The 20606-nt window shown below is 46.1% G+C and overlaps 1 protein-coding gene across 5 annotated transcripts; it reads left to right on the forward strand.

The window, feature by feature from the left end:
• The first annotated feature begins 1926 nt into the window (after positions 1-1926).
• Positions 1927-19344, forward strand: il1rap (interleukin 1 receptor accessory protein). 5 transcript variants are annotated; one of them, XM_069722646.1, is made up of 12 exons: positions 1927-2438; positions 4233-4318; positions 5968-6163; positions 7082-7165; positions 8047-8272; positions 9052-9220; positions 9305-9376; positions 10946-11081; positions 11493-11641; positions 11996-12139; positions 12573-12716; positions 17839-19344. In XM_069722646.1, coding segments are annotated over exons 1-12 (2199 nt in total). In that variant the 5' UTR covers positions 1927-2436; the 3' UTR covers positions 18630-19344. The 5 variants fall into 5 exon arrangements, with proteins under 5 accessions (XP_069578747.1, XP_069578749.1, XP_069578748.1 ...); XM_069722648.1 differs by lacking the exon at positions 17839-19344 and adding an exon at positions 13528-15696; XM_069722647.1 differs by lacking the exon at positions 12573-12716.
• The last annotated feature ends 1262 nt before the right edge of the window (positions 19345-20606 follow it).

A 20606-nucleotide genomic window follows, 5' to 3' on the forward strand; every position in this document is an offset into this window, starting at 1 on the left:
TAACATATGTAACGTTTAACGTAGGTAATGTTCAGAAAATGTAATGTTCAGGAAACAACGTTTAACGCACGTAACATTTAACTTAGGTAATTTCAGGAAACGTAACATTTAACGTACATAACGTTTAACGCACGTAACGTTTAACGTACGTAGCGTTCAGGAAACCGGCCAATCACACTCTTCTTCAGACTCTGTACTTGTCACATGACGCTCTGCTGTCCTACCAGCAGGTTTAGTAACGGCAGACGTCTTCAGTCCCTTTAAATCTTCCTGTCAGGTTGTGGAAAATAATTTATTTGCGTTTCGAAGGTTTCTGTCGCAGAGAAACATGAAACAAACACTTTGGGCTAAAAATAAAGTTTCCTGATCCGTGAAGCTGAAAAAGTTCAGCTGCTCCTAAAAGCTTCCTGTTATTCCTGAAGTGAAGTGACGAACACGGAGACAAGATAAAAAGTCTTTACACACGAGTCCGATGTTCTGATGTCTTCATCAAACTTTAACCAGCTGGGACACGAAAACACGACTGAGCTGCTCAAACCATCAGCCGACATGACGTCGGAGGTGGGGGGGGGGGGGGAACTGCCCGGCAGCAGCACACACATGTAAACAACTCTATTTATATTTACATGAAGGCTTTTATTGTGAAGTATGAACGGGTCTTTTATTGTGAAGCAGCTGTTTACATAATAAGACTAATGTAAGAGGTTTTTTTTATTATTATTTTTTTTAAACACGTCATGAACAAACACTTAATCACAAGCACTGCTGGAGTTGAGTTATTCACTGGATGTCCACTGGGTGTCGCTGTACTCACAGAAACGGACCTTTTATTCATTGACAACTTTAAACATGCTGATTATTAATGTTCAGCTGAAACAGGTGAAACGTCCAACAGAGGACACGTCTGTCCATTCCAACCATTCACATCCACATTCAGGCTTTTACTGTGAAGGTCCTGGAGGGCTTTTATTGTGAAGCAGCTGCACAGGTGTACAAACATCAGTCAAACAAAACCCTACCAAAGTAAAAGTACAAATACCCCATTGTGTACCTCAGTTCTTTGGTGTTGTTAAGAATAAAGAACATAAAGTGTTGCATGATACTTTGCCTTTATCACACCGCCTACTAGTGGACAGATGCTGTATTGAGTGGAGGAAGTATTCAGATCCTTCACTCAAGTAAAAATACTCGTCCTGCTTTGGAAACCTTACCAAAATAAAAATCTGAAAGTATTATCAGTGTAAAGTAAACACTTCCTGTCAGTGTTTTATTATATCTGATGTTTTCAGATAATATTACTGCTTCATTAATGTTCATTTTACTGCTGTATATTAGAGTTATTTTAGGTTATTGAAACTCTAACTGCTCAGTTTTCATGCTCTATAACATCATGTTTGTTAAATGAGCTGAGGCTGACTTCCTGCCTCCAGGTGTCGTTACGGACTGCCACCACCAGGGGGCGACGTCTCACCACGAGACAACTTAAGAAACCTGAAGACAAACTGGTCAAACTTTAAGTCTTTTTTCAGCCTGCTGTCATGAAGTTGTTCATTTAAGACACAAACAGACTGAAGTATTGATTATTGATTATTGATTTATCAGTGATGATGTGGTTCTTTTTCTTTGGATGATTCTATTCTTCTTTACTTCTGTTGGTGTTGATGAATATGTTTTTATTATAAACAGAATCAGGCTGAACTGATTATTATTTATATTTACTTATATAGTATAGATACTAAATCATAGTTTCACAGTCACGTGACCGTGAAGTCCAGCTGACACTTCACCGTCTGTTACGTCACTCCGAGGTCGGAGGGCTCGCGCTGTTGGGAAATCACACTGATCGATTTCGCAACGGTGCGCGCGAGGAGTGGGCGGGGCGTCGACCGGAATCATCTGTACTTCCTCGTGTACACACACCGGGCCGCCTCGCGCCGCTTCACAGCAGCTTTCTGCGCCTCTGACACACATTTCTAACTTCAGGGTGTGCAGCTGTTCGTCCCGGTCCGGTTCTCCCTCCTTCCGGTCGGTCCCCGGAGCGTTTAATTGAACCGGTTCGGTGGTTTTGATTAGTTAATTAGCACGTGACGTTACTCCGGGTTTGTTAATTACTGGGAGAGGCTCCTCGTGTCGCCGCCGCTCAGCTTGGAGGAGTTCCCGGAGCACCGGGGACCGGCGCCTCCGGAGATTTACAGCCGTGACCGAACCCTGACACGAAGCCGTTAATCATCGGGGTCCCGGTGTGTGTGTGTGTGTGTGTGTGTGTGTGTGTCAGCAGCGGGGCTCTCTCACTCCTCACACACACACACGTAAAGACCTGGGACAGTCCTCTCCGGTTCTGCCCCGCCCCCCGCCACCGGGACGTTCAGCTGCGCAGCCCCCAGCGGTTCCTCCGCACCGGACCGACACCGAGCGGACCGGACCGACCTGCTGCCCATGTAAGTCTCCCCCCGCCGCCTTGTGTTTTCAAATGTGGGGATTTTTCTAACGGAGTCTGGTGCCGTCCGGTGCTGCGCTCTCATCCTGTTAGTCTAATGAGTGATGGTGTTCCGGTGCTGCGTTCAGGGACAGTCGGTCTGAATCCGAACATGATCCGGATGAATGAAGGTCTTCAGGTTGTTGATCACTGGACAGACTCCTGTCTGCCGCGTGCTGAACGTCATTTAGAAATCTGTCACTTTCTTGTTTTTTTACAACCCGTCAGCATGAATCAGGTCCAGATGTTCTGTATGTCAGCATGAATCAGGTCCAGATGTTCTGTATGTCAGCATGAATCAGGTCCAGATGTTCTGTATGTCAGCATGAATCATCCAGATGTTCTGCATGTCAGCATGAATCCAGATGTTCTGCATGTCAGCATGAATCAGGTCCAGATGTTCTGTATGTCAGCATGAATCAGGTCCAGATGTTCTGCATGTCAGCATGAATCAGGTCCAGATGTTCTGCATGTCAGCATGAATCAGGTCCAGATGTTCTGTATGTCAGCATGAATCAGGTCCAGATGTTCTGTATGTCAGCATGAATCAGGTCCAGATGTTCTGTATGTCAGCATGAATCAGGTCCAGATGTTCTGTATGTCAGCATGAATCAGGTCCAGATGTTCTGTATGTCAGCATGAATCAGGTCCAGATGTTCTGCATGTCAGCATGAATCAGGTCCAGATGTTCTGTATGTCAATTTATTTAACATTTTTAAATTATACATCGGCTGAATTTCCTTTCAGACTCTAAATATTTGTAAAATATTTTGTAAATAACAAAAAGTTGAGTGAAAAACTTAAAATATGAAGACAGTTAAAAACGGAGACTTTTTAAATGGGACTCTGGTGAGAGATTTTCTCCATGAAGACAGTCAGCTCGCCATCGACCCGCTCTGATAATCTGATTATCTGATAATCTGATTATAATCTGATAATCTGATTATCGTCCATCGGGACCGTTCAGACTCTGCAGAGATCAGCAGAAACACAGCTTCATCTTCATCCTCATCTTCATCAGTAACCTCTCAGAGCAGCAGAACTCTCCTCAATAAATACATGAACCTTAAATCAGTAAATAATAAAACGGTAAAATAATGTTTATAAAGTAGCAATATGCGATCAATAAAGGTCGATCGATCGGTTGATTGATCGCTGCAGCTGAGATCATAAAGATGGAAGCTGCTCAACAATCAACTACCCACAATCCTCTGGGGCAAAGTTATCTCTGTACCTGTGGGGAAGAATATTACAAGCTTATATACACACACACAGACACACACACACACACACACACACACACACACACACACACACACACACACACACACACACACACACACACACACACAACCAAATGAAAGTGAATGATTTCATGGATCAGAGATGAGGAGGAGGGAGGTGATGAAGGTTAATCAGAGATGAGGAGGAGGGAGGTGATGAAGGTTAATCAGAGATGAGGAGGAGGAGGAGGGAGGTGATGAAGATTAATCAGAGATGAGGAGGAGGAGGAGGAGGGAGGTGATGAAGGTTCATCAGAGATGAGATGAGGAGGAGGAGGGAGGTGATGAAGGTTAATCAGAGATGAGGAGGAGGAGGGAGGTGATGAAGGTTAATCAGAGACTCGATGAGATCAATAAGTTTTATTTATTGGTAATAAAATGTTTCTTGCTGGAGGAAGAAAACGTTTCTGAGATTCATGAATCATCTCATTCTGTTGTAAATATCGAAATGATGAAAGTCCATCTGTCTGCAGGGCGTCCTTCATCTCCGGCCTACTCTTCCTCTTCCTCCTGATGGGCGGGGCCTGGCCTGCTGTCAGTCAACCCAGCGAGCCGACAGGTAGGTGACAGCTCGTTAAAGGAGCAGCGACTCTGGACGACCAAATATTTCTGATTTATTTATTTAATACGGTGAAACGTGGAAACAGGTTAAACAGGGAAGGGGGGAACAGGAGGGGGGTGGAGGAGCAGGAGGGAGGGAGGGAAGGGGAGCGGGGGGGGGGGGGTTAATAGGAAGACTAATCCTCCAGCAGGAGAAGCTGACAGCTTCATTTCCAACACCTCCTCTGGACCAGGAGGTGAAGAGAACCTCCATTAATCCTCCTGCTCTTCAGTTTCCCAACATGAGGCTCTGGACCCTCAACGGGCCGCCGCTGCTCAGTTCTTCTTCTGCTGTCAGACTGACGTCTTCATCGTCTCTGAATATTTAACATGTTTCTTAAGTTCTGGTTCTTGTAACTGCAGCTGATAATCTGTTCCACCTGTCAATCACTGTATTGATCCCCAGTTACCTATTGAAAGATCACCTGTGGGGGCGTGTCTGTTTGATTGACAGGCCTGTGGTGCAGTCAGGTTACAGCTGTCGGTGTTCCTATTTTTATATTTCTACTGAATCGTCCCTCTGATGAGACGACTAATTAAAGCGTGTTAGAGATTCTGAAGGAGGCGTGTTGGAGAGAACACGCTAGTCATCACTGTTATTATCAGAGTATTGAACAGTCAATCATCTTAATCCTCCACCTAATGAACTCATTCATTTTAAATGAGGTGTGTTTGTGTGCGTGTGCGTGTGTGTGTGTGTGTGTGTGTGTCTGTCTGTCTGTCTGTGTGTGTGTGTGTGTGTGTGTGTGTGTGTGTGTGTGTGTGTGTGTGTGTGTGTGTGTGTGTGTGTTGGAACAATTAAACCAGTGGAGAGGAAATGAATCTGCGTTCATTTCGATGATCAGCTGATCATCTTTTTAATGAGATCATCAGTCATAAATGTTTATAAATATCTTATAATTATAACTCTGCTCTTCTTTATTCCTTCTCTCGTCTGTCTCTCGTCTGTCTCTCCTCTGTCTCTCAGATGTATCTCCTCTGTCTCTCTTATGTCTTTCGTCTGTCTCTCAGATGTCTCTCCTCTGTCTATTGTCTGTCTCTCCTACATCTCTCTCTGTCTCTCAGATGTCTCTCCTCTGTCTCTCCTCTGTCTCTCTCTCTCTCTCTCTCTCTCTCTCCTCTGTCTCTCAGATGCCTCTCCTCTGTCTCTCGTCTGTCTCTCAGACGTCTCTCTCTGTCTCCCTCCAGTTTGATGAATCCCCTGCAGTGGTTTTAATCTCAGATGAAGGTTTCTGTCCCGTCTCAGAGGACCTTTAATGGAGCGCTCGTCTTCTCTGCTTCGTTCCTTTAACGAGATGGAAGCTGATAACGGGATCCTTTAACGAGGCCCGTTAACGAGGACGTCCTCTAAGCTCTGTTTGATTCTCATATTAAAACTGTAAATCAGAACCAGACCGACGTCCTCGACCGGGTCCAGGGAGGAAGAGAGACGTCCCCTCCTCCTCAGTTTATTTTTCGACAGGATGAGGACTGGTTTTGAACTTAGGTTTGGAGGTAGTTCTGGACTTAGTTCTGGACCTGTTTTGGACAAGTTTTTTAACTGGTTTTGGGCTCCATTATTCAGCACCATGTTGTTGAACTGTCCCTCTAAATGTCTCCATCTCTCAGATCCCATGTGTTACGACTGGGGGGAGTCCAGGAAGGGGGCAGTCTCGGTCCTGGAGGGGGAGGCCGGCTGGCTGACTTGCCCCCTCTTCTCTCACCCGTCTGTCTACAACTTCACCTCCACCCAGAACGCCAGACACAACCTGATCTGGTACCACCTCCCCGAGGGCCACTACCTGGAGCAGCCAATCAGACATAAGTACACCCAAGATCGTGTGTGTGTGTGTGTGTGTGTGTGTGTGTGTGTGTGTGTGTGTGTGTGTGTGTGTGTGTGTGTGTGTGTGTGTGTGACAGTAAGTTGTGTATCTGATTGAATCATGTCATTCATTCGGGTTTGATGTGGTTCTGTTGTGGGTTTGATGTGGTTCTGATGTGGTTCTGTTGTGGTTCTGTGGTGGGTCTGTTGTGGTTCTGGTGTGGGTCTGTTGTGGGTTTGATGTGGTTCTGATGTGGTTTTGTTGTCTTTCTGATGTGATTTTGTTGTGGGTCTGATGTGGTTCTGTGGTGGGTCTGTTGTGGTTCTGATGTGGGTTTGGTGTCTTTCTGATGTGATTTTGTTGTGGGTCTGATGTGGTTCTGATGTGGTTTTATGTGGGTCTGATGTGGGTCTGATGTGGTTCTGTGGTTCTATGTGGGTCTGATGTGGTTCTGTGGTTCTATGTGGGTCTGTTGTGGTTCTGATGTTGGTCTGATGTGGTTCTATATGGTTCTGATGTTGGTCTGATGTGGTTCTATGTGGGTCTGATGTGGTTCTATGTGGGGTGATGTGGGTCTGATGTGGTTCTATGTGAGTCTGATGTGGTTCTGATGTGGTTCTATGTGGGTCTGATGTTGGTCTGATGTGGTTCTATGTGGGTCTGATGTGGTTCTATGTGGGGTGATGTGGGTCTGATGTGGTTCTATGTGAGTCTGATGTGGTTCTGATGTGGTTCTATGTGGGTCTGATGTGGTTCTGATGTGGTTATATGTGGGTCCGATGTGGTTCTATGTGGTTCTGATGTGGTTCTGATGTGGGTCTGATGTGGTTCTATGTGAGTCTGATGTGGTTCTATGTGGTGCTATGTGGTTCTGATGTGGTTCTATGTGGTTCTGATGTGGTTCTGGTTCTGTTCTGCAGCTGGCGGCTCAGTAAGGAGAGAGAGAGACTGTGGCTGCAGCCGGCCGCCTCCTCTGACAGCGGGTTGTACATCTGCATGCTGCGGTGAGACACTGCAGCTCATCATCTGTTGATCTGAGGAGGAACCTGAAGCCTCCTGAGTCAATGTTCTCACATGATCACTGTCATACATGTGGAAAATATGTGAAACTTTTCTTTCTGTTCCACTTTTCTTCAGTCAGACGTTTACGGACATTTCTGTGAGCAGATTGATGTTTCTTTAGTTTTCCATAAGTTGATTGTTCTTCTGTCTGATGTCACCGCTGAGTTTCTTCCTGGAGGCGTCACATGACCTTCTTGGTTCATACATGAAAGAAAAAACACTGAGTCCTGGTGAAGAGTTGATCATGTGACTGCAGCTCAGACATCAGAGTTGATCATGTGACTGCAGCACTTCATCAGATAAAGTGTCTCTGAGAGGCTCCAGATTACAACGAGGTCCACATGTGACCCGTCAGCTGGCCTGAGTCCAGACCTGCAATCAGCACCAGGAGGAATAGGAGGAAGAGAAGGGAGAGGAGGAGGAGGAAGAATAGGAGGAGAAGGAAGAGGAGGAGGAGGAATAATAGGAGAAGGAGGAGGAGCAAAATGAGGAGGAGGAGGAAGAATAGTAGGAGGAGGAGGAAGAGGTACAGTTTCGATCACTCTGATTGGACCAGAACTTCTACTGACGCCCAGAAACAATCAGCAGAGTCATCAAATCTGAACATTTCTATTATTTCGATTTCTCTGATTTATTCTGCTTTTCATTATTTTATGACAAAAATATCCAATAAATATTCAATGAAATAACTTACTGAGGATGAAAATGTTAATAAGTCCTGAAGTTTTAAAGAACTGAGAATTTAAAACTGTTTTACAGGAAATGGTTGTCGTCTAACCGTTTAATTTGAAGAGAAACATGTTCCACTTCCTGTTTCCTGCAGCAACAAGTCGTCCTGCAGTAAGATCGCCATGCAGCTGAAGGTGTTGCAGCGCGACGAGGCGGTCCGCCGCACCGACTGCGAGCCTCCAGTTGCCGTGGCAGCGACCCCCATGGTCATCGAGTTGCACCACGGCGCCATGCTGGACTGTCCAGACCTGGAGAACGTCACTAACGTGGCGGACAGCAAGCCCGACGTCAGCTGGCTGCACGTCACACAAGAGACGTCGGTAAAACACCCAGTCCATGAACAGGAATGGCTGCAGTGAGGCATTATGGGTAGGACGGGGCGTCTCATGGAGGTCGATGACAGTCAGAAAAATGTCTTAGTGGTTTCACCGTGGACCTGAAAATCTTCAACACGCCGCTCAGCACGATAAAAACAGGCGCCCGTTCTCATCGTGCTGAGTGTCCTGTTGTCATGTTGTTGAAGCCTGTTGCCATGGAAACAGATCAGGTGGTCCAGTGAGTGTTCCCCTCAGGAGGTCCCAGTAGAACTCGGTGTTGACAGTCGGACTCTGAAACCCAGCTGGTGTCTCCTGACCTGACGCTTTCTTCGGTCTCAGACAGTGAAGCTCCGCCCCTCTTGAAACGTGATGTCATCAGAACATCTCGCCGCTTCATGGCCGTAGACTTTCTGAACATTTCAACGGTCTCTGTTGACCGTTTACAGAGTTTGACATCAAATCTGATGTTTCTGCTCCAGTTTCAGGTTTGCTGTAATCACTGATGTTCACGTAGCAACGGTCACGTTAACGTTGATGTTGATCAGTAACTGAATACTTCCTGATGGAGGTGTTTGGTTCTCCGTGTGCAGCACCGTGCTGCGTTCAGGAACACGGAACAGAACAGATGAACTATAAGCTTAAATTCAGATTCAGCTCTTTTTCAAACTGTCATCAGGTCCAGTGGGTTCATATAAAGATCCGTTCTCAAGGTTCGAAGGTTCCCGTTGTGTTCTGGGTCTACAGTGTGTAAACCTGGCTCTCTGACCTCTGACCTCTTTCAGACATGTGTGAAGTCTGAGAAGTGGAACAGCGACCGGGAGCAGAAAGGAGCCCGGATCCAGGTCCACGTCATGTTGAAGTACTACCAGGGTTTATACTTCTGCAGCGTGGTGTACCAGCGGGGGGGCAGGAACCTCAGCTTCACCCGCAGCATCAACGTCACTGCAGTCTGTGAGACAACAACCCTGCTAACAGCTGATAGACAGGTGTTCACCAACAGAACCGGGCAGGTAAACACTGCTTTTATTCTCTCAGATCCGACCACGCTACCCAAAGAGCCGAGCATCCTCCACCCGGCGCTGGACCAGGTGTTCACCGTCAGACCAGGTGGGTCGATGACCTAAACGGAGAAGCTGTTGGGTCCAACATGTGTGAAAAGTCCACCTTTTACAGTCTGGAGCTTCTTTACAGCAACATCCAGATGTGAAGCATCCTCTGTTGTCATGGCAACGACTTGGTGTTCTATCAGATTTAGATCTATTGGACAAGTTCCTTCAGTGTCTCCACATCACTGTAAAATGTAGACGACCGGTTAGCTCAGCCGCTACCCGAGGACCCGCCCGCTACCCGAGGACCCGCCCGCTACCCGAGGACCCGCCCGCTACCCGAGGACCCGCCCGCTACCCGAGGACCCGCCCGCTACCCGAGGACACGCCCGCTACCCGAGGACACGCCCGCTACCCGAGGACCCGCCCGCTACCCGAGGACACGCCCGCTACCCGAGGACACGCCCGCTACCCGAGGACACGCCCGCTACCCGAGGACACGCCCGCTACCCGAGGACCCGCCCGAGCATGGAGAGACGCTGTCTTTGGGATGAGGCTGCAGACACATCGATCAGTACTGATGACAGTCAGAGGTTGTTGTTGAAGGATGCGGTCGTCATGGTGATGCAGCAGATCAGCAGAAGCGTTCACTGCGGTAATTCGTTATTGATCAGAAACGATGGATTAGAAAAAGACAAAGAAAAACAGGCAGGACAAAAAAAACACAAAAGAATGAAGGAAACGTAGAAAATATTAGACTTTAAATAAAATACATCAAAACGTGTGAAGACCTGCACACAGAGAGGTCGGAAATAAAATCAGTTTCTACTAAATGTGAAGTCATGCTTTCACACTCATGGGACGTACATGAAACCACTGTGACCTTTGACCCCCCAAAATATAGTCACTTCATCCGAGAGTCCAAGTGAACCTTTGTACCAGATTTAAAGAGATTCCATCGAGGTGTCTTCGGGATGTTGACGAGAGCAGGACGACATCCTGAACACAAACAGCACAAAAACACCAGAACCTTCCAAACCTCCTTCTGATTGGTCGACTCCTGTAAACTCTGCCGTGCTCCTCCCCCTGCTCCTCCCCCTGCTGCATCTCAGGACATGAAGCTGCACAGATGGAGCTACTACTTCTTTTAAATTGGATGTGTCCAGCGTCTCGGAGGTTTAATCAGCTGCTCCGTGTCCCTGATTGAAGGAAATGTTTCTGTTGGATTTATTCTTCTTCTCAGCATCTTCATTAATCTCCGTTTATGACATCGTTTAAAATGAAGCTCATCACACAGCAACTCCGCTTAGCAACACAAACACAGAGCAGCACCAAAATAATCAAAACCAATGAACTAGAACTTTAAAAAATCCTAAATCTCATTCTGATGGAATACAAACTTGTTGCCATGACAACAGTCGATGCTTCACACACGTCCTAACTGACCCAAAGACGAGTCCTAACCGCGTCCAAATGTAGTCCTGGGACTGTTTTCAGCTGCGGGTGGATTCACGTTGGTGCTGTTGTGAGTATTTGTGTCAGCTGAGCAGTGATGTCACGATGACATCACTGCCAGGTGGCGGTCCGGTTGACGCTGATCTGTGAATGTGAATGTGAATGTGTCCGTCAGACTCGGAGGTGCGTCTGGTGTGCCGCGCTCTGTTCCCCGGCATCCTGCGCAGCCCCTGGTGGGAGATATGGTGGACGGTGGACGGGAAGACGCTGGACACACTGAGTGATCAGCATCGCTTCTCCCAAAGCAACAGGTGGGCGGAGCCACGGTGTGATTTATTGAAGCTGTCAGAGAACACGTTCTCCTGATTTATTAGAGCTGCTTCAGTCTGTTGAACATTATGAACCTGCAGCTCTTCTGTTCCTGCTTCTCTCTGACTCCATCTCTAGTTTTAATCTGGAAGGTGTCAGAAGAGAATCAGCCTGCTCATCTTTTTAGCCTCTTTGAGCGCCCAGTTTCTGATTTCAGGGTCTTTTCACACCTAAAAAGTTCAAACCAAAGTTCCTGATTTTGAGGTGTTTGATTTGATGTGGTTTGTTTTGTTTTGACCTGATTCTCACGTCGGCGTGCAGTGAAAAGTGAAGAAGATCTAAAGCAGAACGGTTTTCTAACTCGGAGTGAGTGAGTTTTATTTTGAAAGGGTCTGAGTGTGTGTTGGTTGCAGCGTGGTGAACGAGGACATGGGAGACAAGATGGTGGAGAACCAACTGCTGATCCACGACTTCAACTCACAAGACCTGAAGTCTGAGTTTAACTGTTCGGTGAGGAACAATAAAGGATGGGACACCCGTAGAGCTCAGCTGGAGGAGGAAGGTGAGGAGGGGTGGAGGGAGGGGGGGGGGGGGGGGGGGGGACGACTCCCTCAGCTGGTTGTTAACTGCCCTTCGGACTGCAGTTACTGATTGGCTGCTGTCAATTAAACTCTGCACTTCCTGTACGTTTCACATTAAAAGTTCAGCGTTAAAGGAGGTTATTATGGTCTGTCTAAATGACAGGTCTGACATCACTTTGTCATGTTTCAGGCGCAGTAAAGTTACACGTGCTTTTATTTTGAAATTATTCCGATTTGGAGAGAACTGTACTGGATTTAATGTGTGTGTGTGTGTGTGTGTGTGTGTGTGTGTGTGTGTGTGTGTGTGTGTGTGTGTGTGTGTGTGTGTGTGTCAGTGAGTGTTCCCACCCTAGAGTTAGCTTGTGGTCTCGGTGTAACTCTGGTTCTGATGGTGCTCCTCTTCGTTCTCTATCACGTCTTCTGGTTGGAGCTGCTGCTCATCTACCGGTCCTGGTTCGGCACCGACGAGCGGCACACAGGTGAGTCATGGAACACGTGAGTCGTGTAACATGAGAGTCGTGGAACACGTGAGTCCACCTGGATTCAGGAAGAAGCCGTGAGTCCTTTCAGAGTCAGACGGGGGAAATCTGACAGAAACCCTAAGTTGGATGTAAAAGTTGTTCCTGGAGAGGAAACAGGATTAAAACATTTCCTTCAAAAGATTTGAGGGGGTCAGAAGGTAGAGTGTGACATCACGTGTGACATCACGTGTGACATCATCCAGTCTAGCTCTGAACATTCCATCCAATACACACCCATTGTAAACTGAGACTTGGTCCAAAAAGTTCGTGTGTGTGTGTGTGTGTGTGTGTGTGTGTGTGTGTGTGTGTGTGTGTGTGTGTGTGTGTGTGTGTGTGTGTGTGTGTGTGTGTGTGTGTGTGTGTGTGTGTGTGCGTGTGTGTGTGTGTTCAGATGATAAGGAGTACGACGTGTACATTTCGTACGCGAGGAACAGCGAGGAGGAAACATTCGTTCTGTCGACGCTGCGCAAAGTTCTGGAGAACGAGTTCGGATACTCAGTTTGCATCTTCGACCGGGACAGTCTGCCAGGGGGGAGTGAGTACTACTACTACTACTATTACTACTAGTGCTACTTCTACTGGTACAACTACTACCAGTACTACTACTACTGCTAGTACAACTACTACTATTATTACTACTACTACTACTACTACTACTACTACTATTATTACTACTAGTGCTACTTCTACTGGTACAACTACTACCAGTACTACTACTACTACTACTACTAGTACAACTACTACTACTACGAGTACTACTACTAGTACAACTATTACCAGTACTACTACTACTGCTAGTACAACTACTACTATTATTACTACTACTACTACTACTACTACTACTACTATTATTACTACTAGTGCTACTTCTACTGGTACAACTACTACCAGTACTACTACTACTGCTACTACTAGTACAACTACTACTACTACTATTATTACTACGAGTACTACTACTAGTACAACTATTACCAGTACTACTACTACTGCTAGTACAACTACTACTATTATTACTACTACTACTACTATTATTACTACTAGTACAACTTCTACTAGTACTACTAGTACTACTACTACCAGTACTAGTGCAACTAGTACTACTACTAGTACTGCTACTACTAGTATTACTACTACTGGTACTGATACTACTACTAGTAGTAGTAGTACTCAGTAATACTGCAGTGCACACTGATCCATCCATCCATCATCAATCATTGCTCCATCCCCCTCCTCTCCCTCCTCCTCTCCATCTTCCTCCTTCTCTTCTTCTTCCTTTTCCTGCTCCTCCTCCTCTCCATCCTCCCCCTCTTTCTCTTCCTCCTCTCCATCCTCCTCCTCCCCTTCAGCCATCACAGATGAGACTCTGAGTTTTGTGGCTCGTAGCCGGCGCCTCCTGGTGGTCGTTAGTCCCGGCTACGCCTCGCGGGGGTCCCAGGCTCTGCTGGAGCTGAAGGCCGGTATCGACGGCATGGCGCTGGGAGGACACCTGCGGGTGATCCTGGTCCAGTACCGGCCGGTCCGGAGGCGGGGCTGGGTCAGGGAGCTGAGGAGGGCCCGGGTGGCTCTGGCGCTGGTCCGGTGGAAGGGGGACAAGTCCAGAGAGCTGACGTCCCGGTTCTGGAAGAGGCTGAGGGTGGAGCTGCCCGTGAGGAGGGCCGGCAGCAGGGAGGAGGGGGAGGGGAGCAGTAAGGAAGCGGGTCTGATGAGGCTCTACAGCCAGAATAGCACCAACTCCCAAACGGGCCTCCTCAGCAGCCCCGTCAGAGACCCGCAGACCGACCTGGACTCTGCAGCGTAGCGGGACGTCCGTCCTCTCGCTGGACGTCTCCATCCTCCAGCTGTGACTATAGTCTGCCAGACGCTCTGAGGGGCGGACCAATCAGCGGCCACTGTCCCGCCCCTCCTTCTCTGTGATTGGACGGCTGGGTGAATAGTGTCGGTGATGTTTGCTCAACGTTGAACATTAAAAACATTTTAATACTGCGTGGAGGACGGGTGTCGTTCTGGTCGTCGCGGTGATGGAGTGACGGCCGGTTGGTTAAAATGAAGCCGACGCCCAGTCGGAGGAAACGTTTCGTGATGAAGTGAAATCGGTTCCAGATATTCACCCGGTGGATCCGCTAGGCTGCCGAGCTGCTAGCATCGCTAAACATTCACACAAACAGCATGCTAACTTCAGCTAGCTGACTAAAATCAGCCAGCTCACGAAGAAGCGTTATTTCATCAGCTAGCATGTTGATAGCGCCCTCTACAGTTCGTAGAGTTCATCACAGTGTCTGAGTTTCACCCACCGAAAAGTAAACATGTTTTGTTGTTAATTTATGTTATCTGACCAACACACAAACTTGACTTTTCCATAAGCTTCAGTATTATCTGTCCTCCATCATCTGTCCTTCATCATCATCTTCATCACCATCATCTGTGCTTCATCATCATCATCATCTGTCCTTCATCATCTGTGTTCGATGTCACCTGTTGGTCCAGAGTTCAGATCTCCGGCTGCTGTTTCATGACTGAACTTTTTGTTTGTTTTGGTTACCTTCTAATATTTAAACACAAATGAAAAATAGAAACAAGCACAGCGGCTGATTGCCCGAGACACCTCTCAATCAAGGCAAAATAAATATCAAATAAAAATATCAAATATATATATATATAAATATATATATATATAAGGACCCATAAGTAGAAATTAATTAAAACGAAATCTACAATACATGTGAACTGGTGTTAATACGCGTGAACAGGTGTTAATACGCGTGAACAGGTGTTAATACGCGTGAACAGGTGTTAATACGCGTGAACAGGTGTTAATACGCGTGAACAGGTGTTAATACGCGTGAACAGGTGTTAATACGCGTGAACAGGTGTGAACGAGGCCTTTGAGAAGCTGTTTTTCTCAGATATTTGAGGGCGATCACTGAAAACAAACCGACAGAAAATGTTGGGTGTGGTCTGCATAGAGGGAGATTCACAGTTTCATCTTTAGTGGGAAGGTAGAGGAAGTTGTAAAATCTAACAGGAAGTTCTAAAATGTCAAATGGACCAATGAACTGCAGATTTCAGTAAAAATCTGTTTAACACTGAAACTTTTACAATGTTGCAACTACGCTGCACTTTCAGTATTTTTATTTATTTTTGTTTCCACTTTAATACGTTCAATATATCAACAATATATCACATTACATTATATTTATCTGACTCTTTTATCCAAAGCGACTTACAATAAGTTCATTTCAACCATGAGGGTTCAAAACCAGAACAACAAGAATCAAGAAAATACAATTTCTTCCAGAAAGCCAAACTACAAAGTTCTATCAGTAAGTTCTATTTTAAGATACTAAAGTTCTACTGTTCAAGGAGGAGGAGGAGGAGGAGAGGAAGAGGAGGAGGAGGAGGTGTGTTTTTAGTTTGTGGTGGAAGATGTTCAGAGTTTCTGCTGTCCTGATGTCGGTGGAGCTCATTCTACCATTTAGGAGCCAGGACAAAGGAGGAGGAGGAGGAGGGCAGGAGCAGGAGGAGCAGAGTGAACGGGGTGGGGTGTAAGGTTGGACCATGTCCTGGATGTAGACTGGACCTGATCTGTTCGTAGCACGGTACGCACGTACCAATGTTTGGAAACAGATGTGGGTTAGGGTTACTGGTAACTAGTTGTATATCAAGAATATATCAGGTCATATTGTTCTTATTAAAATGATCAATATTGTAACGGGAGAAGCATCCTGCAGTTTACAACATTTCATCTTTTGTTTTTAATAAACACATTTTTCATTAATCAACATGTCATCGTCATTATTCATTTATGTTTTTAATTTCATGTGTTCCATTTGCAGAAACATTCTGAATCACAAGTTCTATGATAATAATGATGTAAATATACATTCTGATAACATGAACTCAACCAGGTCTTCTGTCCATAAACACACATTTAACTTTTATTAAAATGGACTCTAATAGTTTCATCCATCTGAGCTGTCGTCACACACAACAACATTTCGTGGAGTAAAGTTTGATAAAACAATGTTAGCAACATATTGACTTCGTAGCTTTTTACGTTGCGCTGTGCTCTGAAAACAAACATCGGTTGATCATCCATGTCGAGCACGTTTAGAGCATTTTGAAACAGAAATAGATCTGACCTCTGTTGGAGGTCACGAATCCCTCCTGCAGCCAGTTTACAGCGACGCTAGCGCCTCCCTGTGGTTGGAGCTGAACGCTACAGTTAGCATGCTATTGCTTTTTTAATTTATGCATTTTTCCAAACTGACATAACTCCAGTTGAGCTGGTTTTTTAGCAAAATTAGTTGTTTGTTTATGAGCAGGTTTTGAGACTGTCAACTTCGAGTTCTACTGGGACCTTCTGAGGTTCTGAGGGAAACATTCATTGTGAACCACCTGAAATTTCTGATGATGGCAACAGCTTCTCGAGCTAACATAAGGCTCTGTGGAACAACGGTTAGTGTATTGGACTTCTAGTGAAACAAGATATTCAAAGGTTCTGGATTCAAGTCTCACCAGAGACAATTTTTAAAGTTTGTCTTTGAATATTTGCTGCAGCTGATTTGATAGATTCATGACGACTCTCTTATGGTTTTACAGTAAAAAAAAAGACTTACCTGATGAGGAAGTCGCTGGTGATGCTGATGGACTTCTGGATGATGTCGTTCTGGGTGATGTATTTCTGGATGATGTCGTTCTGGGTGATGTATTTCTGGATGATGTATTTCTGGATGATGTCATTCTGGATGATGTCGTTCTGGGTGATGTCGTTCTGGGTGATGTCGTTCTGGATGATGTATTTCTGGATGATGTCGTTCTGGGTGATGTATTTCTGGATGATGTCGTTCTGGGTGATGTATTTCTGGATGATGTCGTTCTGGGTGATGTATTTCTGGATGATGTATTTCTGGATGATGTCGTTCTGGGTGATGTATTTCTGGATGATGTCGTTCTGGATGATGTATTTCTGGATGATGTCGTTCTGGATTATGTCGTTCTGGATGATGTATTTCTGGATGATGTCGTTCTGGATGATGTATTTCTGGATGATGTCGTTCTGGGTGATGTATTTCTGGATGATGTCGTTCTGGGTGATGTATTTCTAGATGATGTCGTTCTGGGTGATGTATTTCTGGGTGATGTCGTTCTGGATGATGTCGTTCTGGATGATGTATTTCTGGATGATGTCGTTCTAGATGATGTATTTCTGGATGATGTCGTTCTGGGTGATGTATTTCTGGATGATGTCGTTCTGGGTGATGTATTTCTGGATGATGTCGTTCTGGGTGATGTATTTCTGGATGATGTATTTCTGGATGATGTCGTTCTGGATGATGTCGTTCTGGGTGATGTATTTCTGGATGATGTCGTTCTGGATGATGTCGTTCTGGGTGATGTATTTCTGGATGATGTCGTTCTGGGTGATGTATTTCTGGATGAATCCTCTGAGGACGTTGAATCTCAGGATCATATGTCATGAATGAGTGCAGAGTTTCTTTAAATGTTTCAGTCTAGACTAAAGTGTTGACACCGGTTCTGCCCAGTTCTTCTTGGTTCTGCCCGGTTCTGCCTCACTGATTTTAGGTTGAACTGAGTAAATTTCTCGGTGATTCGAAGCTGTTGGTATTTCAGCTGATTTGCTGTATGTTGTCTTTCAGACCAATCAGAGGCCATCCTGCACTCGATGCAGCGGAGCCGCCGCCTGCTGTTCGTCCTGAGTCCCGGTTTCCTGGCGGAGAAGAGCTTCAGCTTGCTGGAGTGTCGTCTGGGTGTGTACCTGCAGCACGCCCACCGGGCCTCCCTGGTGTCGGTGGTGTACCGCTCGGTCAGTAAGCTGCCCTGCGTGGAGGTTGCTCAGCTCCGGCAGGCCGCCGTCAGCGGCGTGACGTGGCGCGGAAGCCGATCAGAACCGCCGCGCTCTCGGTTCTGGCTGAGGCTGCGGCTGGCGCTGCCGGTCAGGCCTCTCGCTCTGGGCAGGAGGATGATTGACAGCACGTCGTCCCACTCGGACCTGGCTGCTCTGGCGCTGCAGAGAGCCCAACGGTTCCAGAACCAGAACCAGAGCGACAGGACCAATCAGAGCCGCAGAAACAGCCGGACTTCAGCCAATCAGAGCCGCAGAGACAGAAAGGCCCCGCCCAGAGGGAGGGCCAGTGTGAGGAGGGGGGGTTCATGCCGGGAGGAGGGACCACAGCACAACAGTCTGCCAGGGTGCGCTGGGTTGATTGGCCAGGTGGAAGACAGGGGGGTGGAGCTTACGAAGGAGATAGAGCAGGGGTCACGTGACAGGACTCAGACCCTGTCAGACCCAGTCCCAGAAAAGGACCCCACCCCTGTTCCTGACTCCACCCACTGCACTCCTAACCACGCCCTGACCTGGCCTCTGACTCCGCCCTGCCCACACGTCAGCAGGACAACGGCGGGAAACACAAGCAGCAGCCACAGCTGATTGGTTCAAGGACTTCTGAGGAAATTATGTCATCGGATAAGTAAACATGAAACTGACTCCGCCTCTCGCAATAAACCCAACTGAGCCTTTCTGACTTTCAACAAACTAACGCTGCATTCAAGTCATACGGGAAAGATGGCAAATCATTTATAAATACACACTCAACACTTTCTGTGTATTTCAAATTAAAAGCCTCCCATTGTTTCAGTAGAAAGAGACCCTTCACTTCTTAACAATGCTTTTATTGTTAAACATTTGCAGGATCCTGTTGTGATTGATATCAAACAATAAAACTTTAGATAAATGTTGACTTGATTAAATTTAAGTAATGGAAACACATTATTGACTGTTGTCTTTAAACTTGTCACCATACAAAGATAGGATTGAGTTATACGTGACCTGTGTTCTCCTATGTAAAATGAACACAGCACCGGAGCCCTCCATCAGGGGGCAACATTCTGCCCTCAGCATGAACCTTAATGAGACAGTTCACCTGTAAAATAACTGGAAATGCCTTATTTTATATAAGCGGAAACGTTCAGTTTTTAATTAAAAAATTAGTCTCATGACTTCATGTTGACATGTTCCATGTGTGTTCCATGTATGTTCCATGTTGAGTCTGTTTGGTTCTCTGAGATCTGCTCATGTGTCTCCAGCTGTGTTTCTGCATGTCAGCTTCTCTTCTCACTTCTGATGAAAAATAAAGACATTTCAACTCTGATCTTCATTTAAAGTGACTCTGAGGATTTACTAGTTTAGGACGTGTTTTAGGACGTGTTTTGGACTTTGTTTTGGACGTGATTTAGGATTACTTTAGGACTAGTTTTGGACTTTGTTTTGGACGTGATTTAGGATTACTTTAGGACTAGTTTTGGACTTTGTTTTTGATGTGATTTAGGACTACTTTAAGACTAGTTTTGGACTTTGTTTTGGACTAGTTTTGGACATGGTTTAGGACAAGTTTTGGACTTTTTTGGACTAGTTTTGGACATCTTTTAGGACTAGTTTTGGACTATGTTTTGGACTAGTTTTGGACTTTGTTTTGGACTTTGTTTGGGACGTGATTTAGGACTACTTTAGGATTAGTTTTGGACTTTGTTTTGGACGTGATTTAGGATTACTTTAGGACTAGTTTTGGACTTTGTTTTGGATGTGATTTAGGACTACTTTAAGACTTGTTTTGGACTAGTTTTGGACATGGTTTAGGACAAGTTTTGGACTTTTTTGGACTAGTTTTGGACATCTTTTAGGACTAGTTTTGGACTATGTTTTGGACTAGTTTTGGACATGGTTTAGGACTAGTTTAGGACTGATTTGTGAATCAGCCCTGAGGAGGGCTTCTAGATGAACACCTCGTCCACCTGTGGACCACAGTAACATCTTCAGCCTCTAAGTGAACTTGAACTCTGAGGTTTGTGAGCTGAACATGCTGATGTGCTCGGTGAAGTTGAACCTCCTCATTCTTCATTAACAGACCACTCGTTGGATTTATCAGAGTGTTGTTGGACATGTCTGTCCATCTGACCTTTCCCTCGTCCTCCGATCAGTCTCCACCCGTCCTCCTTTATGCTGCTCCCACTAATAAAGCACCGATAGCTTTCAAAGGAAAACAGGCTCATCAGCGTTTATTAATGCGAGCTGCATCTCTCCGAAACCATCCGTCATCACCTGGACGCCGCTGAGGATCGCGGCCAACGGACCGCCGCAGACACACATCGATTCAAAGTTTAGTCCGGACGAGTTTCATTCTGCTGATCATCTGGAGGACTCATGGACGTCTGACCAGACGCATCTTCGTCTTGAAAGTCTGTCGAAGCTTCACATCTCCACCTGAGCAGGAATTCAAACTGAAATATGAAAACCTGCAGCTCCACCACCAGGATGGAATGAGTCCCCGTTGGCTGCAAATCAGTCTCCCGCTGTCCTCCCACATTTCCTGTCTCGCTAAATGTCCCCAAAAACCAGACCAAGTGAAAT

The sequence above is a fragment of the Brachyistius frenatus genome, unplaced genomic scaffold (genome assembly GCF_029030835.1).
Source record: "Brachyistius frenatus isolate BFR_SWC_R1_liver_20210118 unplaced genomic scaffold, ASM2903083v1 Contig_299, whole genome shotgun sequence".
In the NCBI taxonomy this organism is placed as follows: Eukaryota; Metazoa; Chordata; class Actinopteri; family Embiotocidae; genus Brachyistius; species Brachyistius frenatus.